General features: G+C 41.7%; 1 protein-coding gene across 1 annotated transcript in view; it reads left to right on the forward strand.

Moving 5' to 3' along the window:
* The window catches only part of nrxn3a (neurexin 3a), a 23631-nt gene extending 11764 nt beyond the window's left edge, over positions 1-11867 (forward strand). The window contains exons 2-4 of the mRNA XM_087174106.1: positions 10679-10699; positions 11184-11210; positions 11791-11867. Coding sequence (XP_087030232.1) covers positions 10679-10699; positions 11184-11210; positions 11791-11867 — 125 coding nt within the window. The remainder of the gene's footprint in view (positions 1-10678; positions 10700-11183; positions 11211-11790) is intronic.
* Positions 11868-12806: the final 939 nt, after the last annotated feature.

A 12806-nucleotide genomic window follows, 5' to 3' on the forward strand; every position in this document is an offset into this window, starting at 1 on the left:
AGACATGTTAGTTATCACTGCTCATTAGTCTGTATAGCTAAATTAATAGTTATCATAGGACATGTTAAGCTTAGGGAGCTATTCACTGAGTCTGGTCCATTTTCTGTAGCACAAGTTTTGTGTGTTTACCTTAAATGGGTAGTTGGTATACTTGCTGTATCTTTAAAATGTGTGTCTTGTGATTGGTCTGTTTCCTTCTGTTGTGTTAAATAATTTTGTTCTGTGATTGATTGTTGAACAGTGAGAGCTAATCAGGCTTATTGATTGAAAATGAATTTAAATATAGGCTACAGATCAGCATACAGATTGCATTTCTTGATGATTTCAACACCATTTAAAACCATTTGAAGAAGGCCATGAGGAAAAATTACTTAAACTTATTATCCACAGTCAGACATTCAGAAACCTGTTGGCATGTAGCCACTGTAAGATGCCAAGTTTGTCCTCAAGATCAACATTTTTACATGATGAAGTGTCTCTTGAAGCATGTTTCACAGCTTAAGGTGTTAGTTCAAAAAATTACATGTTGACAGAGATGACCATGGCGAAGAGTAGTGCACAGGAAGTACACGGGAGGGAGTAACCACACAGTCACTCACCACTCCACACAACAGAACAAGATGTTTTCAAGGCCTGACTATACAGTAAGGATCTAACATGAATAACCAGCTAATGATCTACTAGCTGTATGTGGCTGTGTGCCGTTGTTACCCCAGCAGGAGCAGATGGCCGCTGTAGCCCCTCCTCAGATACCCCTGTGTCCATATCAACATTAAAACATGGCTGCTGATGAAATAAGTCAGCAAGGAGATTAAGACTGTTACAATGATGATGATGATGAAACCAATAATAATCAAGCCTTCTGCACTGTACTGACTCAATGAATGAGTCATTACCGTGTTTGTGTGTGTGTGTGTGTGTGTGTGTGTGTGTGTGTCCACACATACCTTCAACACACTGGTTCCATATCTATAACACACAGAAAACAATCAGTTAAGCCACAGTTTGAAGCAGAATTTGATATACCTCATTAATCACGGTGCTCTCTCGCTTTATCCAAAACATCATGAATCATCCCTTTAAGTAATCCATCCCTTTAAGTAATCCACTTTGAGCTCTAATCCCCCACTATCCTTGCGTCACCTTTGGGTATTGAATTAAAAGCAAATCATACCTCACCTAGATGATGTGTCCACCAATGAATAAATACGTTTGTCGAAGCTGAGGCAGATGGGGGGAGTTTGTGAAGAGAGCTGGAGGATAGAGATGTGTTACATTCATAACACTGAATTCCCTCATCCAGCTACTGGAAACTGTTGCATGGTACCTCATTAAATTTATGCATTTATTATTATTATTATTGTTATTGTTATTATTATTATTATTATTATCATCATTGTTATTATTATTATTAATAATAATAATAATAATAAAGTTTATTTGTATAGCACCTTTCAAAAAAAAATGTAGCACAAAGTGCTTTACAACAAAGAAATGACAGGCAGCGAGTGCTTTACTTGAAAAAGCATAAAATGAACATAGCATGTACAGAGAGAATAATAACGGTCCAAGGCAGCTCCCTTGAGCAACCCCACAGCAGATGTCATGTTTCTCAAACACATGATCTCCAGACCTCCCTGTGATGTATATTTTGAACCAGTTTAACAGCCAACTTTTCAAGACGATTGATTGAGATGTTATGGTTAATTGTATCAAACGACTTAGGTCTAAGAGGACAAGAATTGAGACCTTATTTTCATCAGAGTTTAGTCTGAGGTCACTGATTATTTGAGTCAGAGCAGTTTCAGTGCTTGTGGTTCAGTGCTGAGTTTCCAGCATTCTCTGTTATAATCTTGGAAAAGTAATCTTTTCTTGCCAGGCGTACTGCTGTATTATAGGCAGATATGGCTTCTTTATATACTGTATATGCCAGTGAACTGTGAGTCTAGTTTTCCTCCATTTTCTTTCCTTGCTTCAATCTTGTCATCTAGAAATGCTTTTGAACTAAAAATTCCCTTCTAGTCCTTGTTAAAGTAAAGCTGGCATAAAAAACACACAGTGCTGGTCAGAAACTCCACTACTGATACATGTCAATATTTAAGCCTTTTGTTTTTACTACATGGTGTTACCATGTTGATGGGTGGCTTCATTTGCATGTTGGGTGAGTTCAAGGCTGTCCAGTAGATTTAGGAACTCCATCGCTTTGGAGTCAGTATTTTTATTGATATGAATATTCATGTCTCCACTCATGATTAGCTTATCATATCTAGTGATACCAAGTGAGATCAGCTCTGAGAGTTCCTGCAGAAAGAGTGATGAATCTCATGGTGGCCGATATACTGTAATCATATGTACCGATAGTTCTGCTTTCAATTTAGAGCAAGATAATCAAATGATCGACCCAGGTCGATGTCATGACACACTGTGAAGAGAAAATGGCTGCAATCCCGCCTCCTTCCCTGTTTTGTCTGACTGACTGGTAAAAATGAGAGTTTGGAGGACAAGTTTCTATCAGTGTTGCTACAACAGTAATGGTGTTTAGCCAGGTCTCAACTAGAAACATACAGTTCAAGTTCTTTTCAGTGATCAGATCATTAATCAAGAAGGATTTGTTAGCCAATGATCTGACATTCAAAAGAGCTCATTTCAGCTGTTGGGGATCTGTGACAGGAAGGGAGACTGGTTGTGGCTCACGATTGATAAATTGAAGATTATTGAGATGGTCTGTGATTTCTAATATATGTTTGACCATGCCACCAGCTGTTTAAAATCACCGGTATGTTCAAAGAAGCGGCATGGGGTCAGTCTCATCTCAGGTGGACACCTGAGTGGTGATGTCTGTGGTTCTTGCTGTTTAGCAGTTCATCAATTTGACTGCTTCAGCGTGGCAGCTTTAACTAACCCCATAATCGGTGAGGATGATGTCCGCAGGGGGGAGTCCTGATTGTGAATGAGACATCCTCCTAATGCCTTGTGTAATGTGAAGCAGGGGGTCAGGTAAGGGGGGAGACACAGGCTGACTGCCTGTAAGCATTGTCCTGTGTGTAAGATTCACACAGGAAAATGCTAAGTTTTTTTCAGTAATAGGGAAAAGTCTTTTTTCAGGATCTCAAAGCCAGTTTTCCCTCACAAAATTTCAAGGGATCCAGTGAAGATAAAAATGTTCATATTGCTTTGGTGTGTAGAGAGGATAGATGGCAACATCAGTCAGCATCCTGACAGTTGTGTCAGTCATGGTTAGATCTTCAGTCTTCAACGATTTTTACATGCTTAGTTATTTAGTCCACAATCAAAATCTCAGGTGTGAAGTTCATGGCATTTCTTTGGGCCCTTGGCCTGGCAGTGGTTTTGGGGCTTTCTCTTGAGTTTTCAATGATTTTCTATGATCATCATCATACGCTTCTTCCCTGTGTTCAACATGATTAGCCACGTTACTCCAGACATACATTCATTTTGGGGCTATTTCTTGGATTTTGTTTATCCTTGATGCTGGTGTTATTAGCTTTTCTGGGTTCAGCATCGTTAATTTTGTTCTGTTGTGTAATGACAGTTCAGGTGGTGGAGTGAGCGTTGGTGCTGTCCTTTTTGATGTTCTGCTGGATTTGCCTCTGGATTTGCCTCTGCCGTGGACAACGTCAGACGCAGTCCCAGCTGGAGTTGATGCTTTCGGTCTAGCTCCAATGCAGTGCCAGTATGAGGCATAAGGGAAGACTGGTCTGGGAGCCCCTGCAGCTAGTCCAGTGGTATTAGGACATACCCAGGGGAAAGTGTCAGTTAAGTCCACGACGTGACGCTCCACATCCGGTGTACCTCAGTGAAAAAAAATCTGTGTCTGTCCGTTAGCATTTGGTAGCTCTGCACCTTGTACAGTAGCTGCTACAGAGTCAATGTGTTGCTCATTCTCATGTATGTATTGGAGCGTTTCAATCTTCTTCTGGAGTTAGTTATCCTCTCAATCAGTCGATCACAGTCCGAGCAGCTCACCAACTTTGCAGGGTTTGCCGTTATCTTGTCTTCAGCAAATCCACTATAGACGTTTTCGTTAACGCCAGTATAGACGGTAATAATAGCTCTATTTGGAGAAGTAGCCTATAGGAAATTAGAAAATGCAAACGCAAAGCATAAAGAAAGCAGAGAGCAGAGGAAAACAAATTGGCATGCTTCTGTGTCTGCATCATTTTCTCTGTCCAAACACACACACAACCACACACACACACACACACACACACACACACACACACACACACACACACACTACAGTCTGATGACAGGGACAGCACACACACACACACACTACAGTCTGATGACAGGGACAGCACACACACACACACACTACAGTCTGATGACAGGGACAGAGGCACAATACAGGGGAAGTAAACTACCAAAGGAAGTGGGTCAAGATAGAGAACAAATAATGACAAATAATGACAAAATGAAAATAATGACAGAGCAGGAGTGAGGGCGAGTAAATCCAGCTGATCGTCAGAAGAAAGGCAGAGAGAGGATGAGCTCTGAAAGATGGATTAGTCAGAAAGTCAAACACATTGGAGAAGGAGATTTGTTATTGTGTGTACCTCTCAGGGAGATGGCCAAGGTGGACAGCTGACACTGGAGACTGTATTTAATATCCAATCTTCTAACAGCTAAACTGACCCAGAGTTCACCATAAAAGGGGCAGCAATCAAATCATAAATCAATGAGAGCCACAGTCATTGTGTCAATTGCCATTTACCTAAATGGAAATCAAATCTGAGTTCAGATTTTCAGTGCATGCATAAAAAAAATCTAAATATGAATAATATAAAAAAACAAGTCCAGTAGAGTAATTGTGTACTGTACTGTAAGTGTTATTGGGCTGTTGTGCTGCAGTAAAGACCCCTCATAAAGACACATGTTGGGACTCAGTACATTTGAATTGGTGGAGACCTTTTTCTTTTGCTCTACAGAACAAAGAACTCACTCCCCCACAATTCCTCACTGTTCACACCTGGGGACAACCCTCCCCAGGGACCCCAGGGACCAGTGAGTGTTGGTCACTGTCTGACATCTGAACCCCCAGGGTGTCACCAGACAGAACCAGATCTCCTTCTTTGTTCTGCGTCTTCTCTCCTTGGCTTGCTCAGGAGCAGCAGCTCCTCTTCCCTCTCAGCTCCTCAAGGAGCAACAAGGCTCCCAGCCCAGGTCAGCACTGCTACCTGAGACAACAGCTCTCTTGAAGGCCTGAGAGGACAAGTGGCTACGACACAAAGTCTGCAAGCTGATTTTCGGAGCAACTGAAGACACAGCAGATGGCGTGGAACTGCTAACTCTGTAAGAAGAACAAAGAGGAACACCGAGACTACACAGTCCGACAGGAATTCACTCCTCACTAACACTGGACTATACCACAACACTGGAAAGGACCTCTTTCTTGTTCCAAGGACTGGGTAACGTTACTGGGCGTAACCTAACATTGCACAGCATAGCACAGCACAGCTAAGCAGCAGAAGTCTTAACCTTTGTACATGTACATGTTGGTTAATGTTTTGTTGTTGTAATGTTTGCTTAAGTTGTGGTTACTCACACAGTCAATTGGGTACTTGTATGTTCACACACATACCTGTATTACATCTCATTTTCTAGACCCTGCATGCAGCTAACCTCCCTCAAAGCATTGACAATCTCTATGCAGTAGAACTCCAATACCTCTACTTTCACTTTTACTGTTTATTTGGTAATTTTGCTTATAGCTATTAAGTTAAATTAAATTATTTATCAAAGATCCAGATTAATAGTAATAATTTGAGACTGAATCAGTATTGGTTATTCTTGCCTTTTTAGGCTGGTGCCCCCGAGGACTTTAATTCATTTTAATGTTATTATTTAATATTAATATTTTCTTAATTTATGATAGCCAATAAATTTACAAACAACCGAAGACCCAACATTATGGTGCCCCATGTGTGATGTCAGGGTGGAAGGTAAGCATACTTACATATACATATTTTATAAAAATCTATCTCTTAGCGAATATTTAACTTTTTCCAACTACAGACAAGACATGAAATAATTATCGTGTGTATCTGTGTGTGTGCGTGCGTGTGTCTGTGAAAATTTCCCGTCCAGAGTGTTCCTCTTCTGTTAGTATTTGAGTTCGGTGCTGTGGTCATCTCAAATGTAAGGTTCACGAAACACAAAGATATTAAGGATATTGAAGCTTTTGCAAGATTATCCCAACACACAGGCACGCACACACACACACACACACACACACACACACACACACACACACAGATGAGCATTTGACAAACTCTTTCCATGTTGGAGCGGAGCTGACACAAGTCTCAGTTTAAACTGAATTAATATCTCATGCATATCTGATTGACTTCCATATGCTTGTGATCCCATTAATTCCCCAACATGTCCAATTACTCCCTGCAAAGAACATTTAATGCATCTCAAGTCAATCACCTATTGCTTAATTTTCCACCTACTTCATTTCTGTAAGTGACTCAACTAAATGAAACCAAATATATTTCAATAATCAACGAAGGGCAGTTTTTTTTTTTTGCCCTGCTAATGAGTTGGGACCTTTGGAAGGAATTATCAATTCACGGACCTGTACAGTATTTCCAGGTATCTTCTTCTGTAACATCTCTAACTACTCTAATTCTAAAAGTAACCCAAACAATTTACCAAATTTAAAGTGAGACTATGTAACTTTGGCTCAGCAGTGGCAACAGTGGCCTCTGTAGTCTCATAACTTGCACACCTAAAACCACACGCACAACACGCACAACATCATCAACCATCATCGCTAGAGAGCATATCTGTTCGGCACGCACGTCAGGTCAAGTTGATTTTTGAGACTTGGGTGGTGGGGACAGTGGCTAGTGACAATCCTTTAATTGGTCACTATCAATACCAGCGTCAACGCCACATCTAAACAGGCAAGACTGGCCTGTAAACAGATATACTAGTGAACAGTGGAGCTGCAGATTTTCTGGATAAAAATCACCATAACATTGACATTTCTCAACCAAGTAGAAATCTGGACAGCTAGAGGGGAGAGGAGTATGTATCAGTGTTAGGCTGACATCACTGACACAGGAGTTTCTTAATAATATTGACCAAATCAGGCACATATGAGGTAAATAGAATTGGTCCAAGCACAGAACCTTGAGGAACTCCATGTGTACCTTTTGCATCATTCTGATTAATAGGAGTTTAATGACTTTAATGCCACTTAAATGTTCTGCTCTCTATATCAAATGCAGCACTACTAACCCTAACCAACAAGACAAGAACAGAGAGACGTCCTTTGTCTGATGCAGAGGGTCATTGCTTCTCAGTGCTACACGTGATTTATTTTTTTCTTTTACTACTTAGTGTGATTTCTTCTCGTACTACACCAACACTTTAAGCAAGCGCAGCTATGGGTGTTTATACTTTTACAGTCGTGTTTTGCCTCTTGCTATTTTTTGAACTTTTTGATGCAACGTCGGGAGACTCATTCTACCACGGACCCATTGTTTACACTCGGGACCAGCTGTTAACTATATCCCACACACCCCTTCACTATGCTGGGCGGCCTGAGATCCCTGCGGAGATCCGGAGAAGGAGGAGAGGCTGTAGAGCTGGAGTGAAGCGCAGACAGCGGAAAAAACGGTATAAACCATGTTTACCGTCTGTCGTCATGGGGAACGTAAGATCACTCCCAAACAAGATGGAAGAGCTTACTGCGCTAACCCGGCTTCAGAGAGAGTTTCGCGAGTGTAGCATCATGTGCTTCACGGAGACGTAGCTGAGTGAACTTTCTCCCGACTCACATGTCACACTGGACTGACTTCAACTGGTACGGGCGGACAGGAAAACCACAGAGTGCAGTAAGAGGGGCGTCGTGTGGTGTAGTGGTCTAAGCAGGCGCTTAGAGGCTACAGTATTCGCTGCAGTCGGCCCCGGTTCGAGTCCCGCATCGGACGACCCTTACTTGATTTTGACTTTTCCCCCTCTCTGCCTCCCCATTTCCTGTCTCTCTACTGTCCTGTCAAATAAAGGCCTAAAAAGCCTTCGTTAATGAGAGATTGTGCCACCCTGGACACATCAGTGTCAAGGAACAACTCTGCACTAGAGACTTGGAGCTGTTAGGGGTTAGCATGTTAGCACACCTCCCTGGGCCACCTCCCCCTCCTCTCCTCAACCCGCTACTTTCAACTCCCATTCACCTCCAGCCCTCCCCTCCTCACCAGTACAACTGCCCCCTCTCACCCCCCACCACCCCCATATCCTCACCTTAGTCATCTTCCACCCCCTTCTCCATAACAGTTGATCAGGTGAAGTGTCAATTTAAGAAGATCAAGGCAAGGAAGGCCCCAGGCCCGGATGGCATCAGCCCCAGATTACTGAAGGACTGTGCAGATCAGCACTGTGGTGTGCTCATACACTTGTTTAATCTGAGCCTGAGCCTGGAGAAAGTACCGGCCCTGTGGAAGACCTCCTGTGTGGTCCCGGTACCTAAAACCCAGCACCCCAAGGAGCCTAACCATTTCAGGCCTGTTGTCTTGACCTCTCACCTGATGAAGACTTTGGAGAGGATCATCCTGAGTCACGTGAGACCACTGGTGAGCAAACAGCTGGACCCCCTGCAGTTTGCTTACCGGCCTATTGTTGGGGTGGACGATGCAGTGATCTACCTACTGCATAGATCACTGCTACACCTGGAGGACAGTGGGAGCACTGTGAGGGTCATGTTTTTTGACTTTTCTAGTGCTTTCAACACGATCCTGCCGCCACTGCTCAGAGCGAAGTTGGAAAGTGTGGGAGTGGACCACTACCTGGCTGCATGGATGATAGACTACCTCACCAACAGACCACAGTACGTGAGGCTTCGTCACAGTGTGTCTGATGTGGTGCTCTGCAGTACAGGTGCCCCCCAGGGTACGGTGCTCTCCCCTTTTCTCTTCACCCTGTACACCTCAGACTTCACACACAACACCACACACTGCCACGTCCAGAAGTTCTCTGACAACACAGCCATTGTTGGGTGTGTTTCGGAGGGAAATGAACTGGAATACAGGACAGTCATCAGGGACTTTGTCAGCTGGTGCAAGATCAACCAGCTTCAATTTAATGCCAGCAAAACAAAGGAGATGATTGTGAACCCCAGGCGGAAGACATCCCACTTCACACCAGTGAACATCCAGGGACTGGACATCGAGGTGGTGGAGAACTACAAGTTCCTGGGGGTTCACCTAAACAACAAACTGGACTGGTCCACCAACACCCACGCTCTCTATAAGAAGGGTCAGAGTCGCCTTCACCTGCTGAGGAGACTGAGGTCCTTTGGCGTGTTTGGGGCTCTCCTCAGGACCTTCTACGACTCTGTGGTGGCCTCAGCCATCTAATTCGCTGTGGTCTGCTGGAGAGGGGGCAGCACTGACAGGGATAGGCAGAGGCTCAACAAACTGATCCGGAAAGCGAGCTCTGTCCTGGGCTGCCCCCCTAGAATCCATTGAGGAAGTAGGTGACAGGAGGATGTTAGCTAAGCTGACATACATCATGAACAATAACTCTCACCCTCTGCATGACACTGTAGGGTCTCTGAGTAGCTTCTTCAGCAGCAGACTTTTACATCCTCGCTGTAAGAAGGAGAGGTTCCGCAGGTCCTCCATTCCTGCAGCTGTCAGACTCCACAACTCCTGCTCTTCCTGACCATGTGCAAACTTGCACTTTTTCATGTACATATCGTGTGTATTGTGTATATTGTATTTATTAGTGTATATTTGGTGTATTTTTGATGTATATTTCCATAGATGTTTATTCTATAGATGTTTATTTTTCTGCTGTGGTAGATGAATTTCCCAGTTGTGGGATTAATAAAGTTAATCGAATCTAATCGAATCTAATACTACAAACCATTAGTCTCTTTGATGACTTGGCACATTCCCAGTGTGGTGGTGCTGTCTGTATGACATTTTCTCACCCACCATCATTTTCATTTTTCCCAGGGGTGATATTGATCATATCATCAGCTGTGTATGACTTTCACTTAAAGATGGACACCATTCAGAGAGCATGTTGTTCACCTCAGACATTTAATATAGTGGCACCATCAGGTCAAATGTTCACCTCACTATTACTTTAATCCATGACAAAAGCTCAAAGATTATCAGCCATTTCTCCATTTCCATGTAGATATTCATTGTCTCCAGGGGAATCCAGGACTGTTGATGTCAGTGGCTCTGTGGTTTAAGAAAATAAAATCATTAGTATAGTGCTCAATCTGTCCAACACTGCACATCACTGCAGCCTATGTGGGCTGTTCTGTCAGTCCTTGAAGTCACTTGAAGGATCAACCTTATATTATATTATTTGGGGTTTTTTGTTACCTTCGTGTATGTCTTTATTATTTAGTAACAGCACCTGCTGTCTGCACTGAAGGTGATGGTGCAGACAGTGTGTGTGTATCTGCCTTTTTCTTGACGCTGGATATTTCTCTTTGAATTTCATCTGTCACTGAATGATTGTTTGAAACCAAATTTTGCTGTTTGCATTTTACATACACATGGCTGTGCCCACTGCCAGCCCTCTGTATGGTCTATCAAGGGTAAAACCATTTGCATGACTGTCAACATGCAAGTAATATGAGTGTTTCTAATGCTGCCTTTGTTTGCTTGTTTTCTGTCTCCTTCTATTTCAGAAGTCACCAATAATATGCCAGGTGAGTCTGAATGAAAACTACGTTAAATGTAAATATATGACCTTAACAATCTACTGCAGATTTCCAGACACAGTAGGACAATACAAACATAGTATGGGCTTCAATGCTACACAATTGGGCACAGTGTATAAAAAGCTGCCAAAAAGAAATGTATTATACACATATAATTATACAAAACAGTGAAAAGAGACATCATGTTTTGCAGGTTTAAATCCATGCAGCAGCTCAGTGAAGATGAGCTCTGTTACTGAACAGGACATGTGTTTGAGCAGGGTATTACATTTACTAACATGCTGTTATTTCTTATGAGGAAGCTTCCTGCTCAGCCACAGGAAGCTTTATGACAGTGTGCTCTGATGTCATGTTTTTTCCTCCTGGGAAAAACATGTATCATCACAATACTAAAGAGTATTGAAACTAAGTGTGCGTGTGTTTTTTCTCAAGTATTTCTTTCCCCTCTTCATCCCTCTCTTATCCTGTCAAGGCCTTGCACATATGATGGCAGAACAAGGTATGCCTCTCTTTACCTCTTCTCTATCATGTTGCTGTTTTGTTTATGTGGAGCTGCATGTTTTGGTGTTGGTGTGTGATGGTGTGATTTTATTATTCTGCTTTACTGCTCTACTGCCTGAGCAGTGTTTTACAATTAAATAATATACATTTTGATCAAACTGGCATCATGGTAATTTATTGACTTGAAAACACAGGCTAACCCTAAATACAGTTGTGATGGAGAATATGTAGAGTCTGCTGACAGTATTGTTAAAAGGTGACTAGCAGAGTAGAAGTGTCACATGGCTTATGACTGATGAATGTCATATTCAGCAGCAAATAAAAACGTCTGTGTATGTTGTAATCCTGAGTCAGAAATATTGAGTTAGCTATGAAATCTCTTGCTTGGCAAAAAAGACTCACAAAAGGAATGCATGAGTTGCTTCATCAAATACAACAGAACTAAATATGTTTATGACCACGAGTGCTGCTTCAAAAAAAGAGATTATATGTCCATATGCAACAGAAAACTAAGAAGTTAAATTAAAACCTTTCAGCAAATTTACAAGTTGTGAAGACATTTTTCGTCTTCTGTTCAGACTCTGTTTTCAGTATCAGGATCAGGACCTGGCCCATCAACATAACGTCAGGCTTCAACACAAGTGACCTGTGTTAGTGTAGAGTGGTTATTATTATAACTATAATGACAAAGGTCCCCTAACCTTCACCAAGTAGTAATTTAAACTAAACCACCACCGTCCAATTCAATGGCAAGTTGTTTTAGTGGCTGAACCTGATCAAACTTCAACCATACAGGTGTCAAGCAATACTGTTGTGGTGGAAAAAATTGCCAACAAACTGTTAGCTACAAAAACTTAATCATTGTCAGTTACTTCCAAACAAAATCCAATATTAACATAAATACAATCAATTCATCTAATCATCTAAAAGGAGCAATACACAGTTTTAATTCACTTGTTACATACAGTACAAGTATCTAATGCAGGTCAGCAGGAGGGGGTGGGTGGTGGGGGTTAACCTCTGTTTTTCTTGTTCTGACAACATATAACTGCAGCATAAAATTCCTTTAAATCACATATTTAAATGTTTAAAATGACAATTTCAGTCAAATTATTCTGAAATGGTCAACAGGCAGATATCTAATATATAATATTCTGAAATATGAATATTCAATATAAAGTTAATTTAAATGAACTTCTTCAAAAAGACTAGAAAGCTGGAAAAACAATACTTGTTCCTCTTAAGGCTGACACAGCACAGTAATCTCTGAGGATTATTGAAAGGCATAATGTATGGCCTGTGCCAATATTTTCAGTAAAATGATCTTTCACAAAAGACAGATAATCTATGTGTTAAAGAGTTTGAAGCCTTAAATCCTTTTCTCACAACTCAACTATTTGTGTAGTGGCTGTTCTCTGTCTATGCAGGGCAGTGTTGCTGTAAAATTCAGAGGTCTTTTAATGCCTGATGTGTTTGCATGTTTCAAGTGTTTTGTAATTTACAGTTGCATTACAGTGGCTACACTGATTTATCCTGCATATATTCATATATACATTGATATATTTGGTGTCAACTAGAACTGAACTGACGTTTC

This window comes from Seriola lalandi, unplaced genomic scaffold (genome assembly GCF_002814215.2).
Source record: "Seriola lalandi dorsalis isolate HSWRI2012SDOR001 ecotype SW California unplaced genomic scaffold, Sedor1 jcf7180002054316, whole genome shotgun sequence".
NCBI classification, from domain to species: domain Eukaryota; kingdom Metazoa; phylum Chordata; class Actinopteri; order Carangiformes; family Carangidae; genus Seriola; species Seriola lalandi.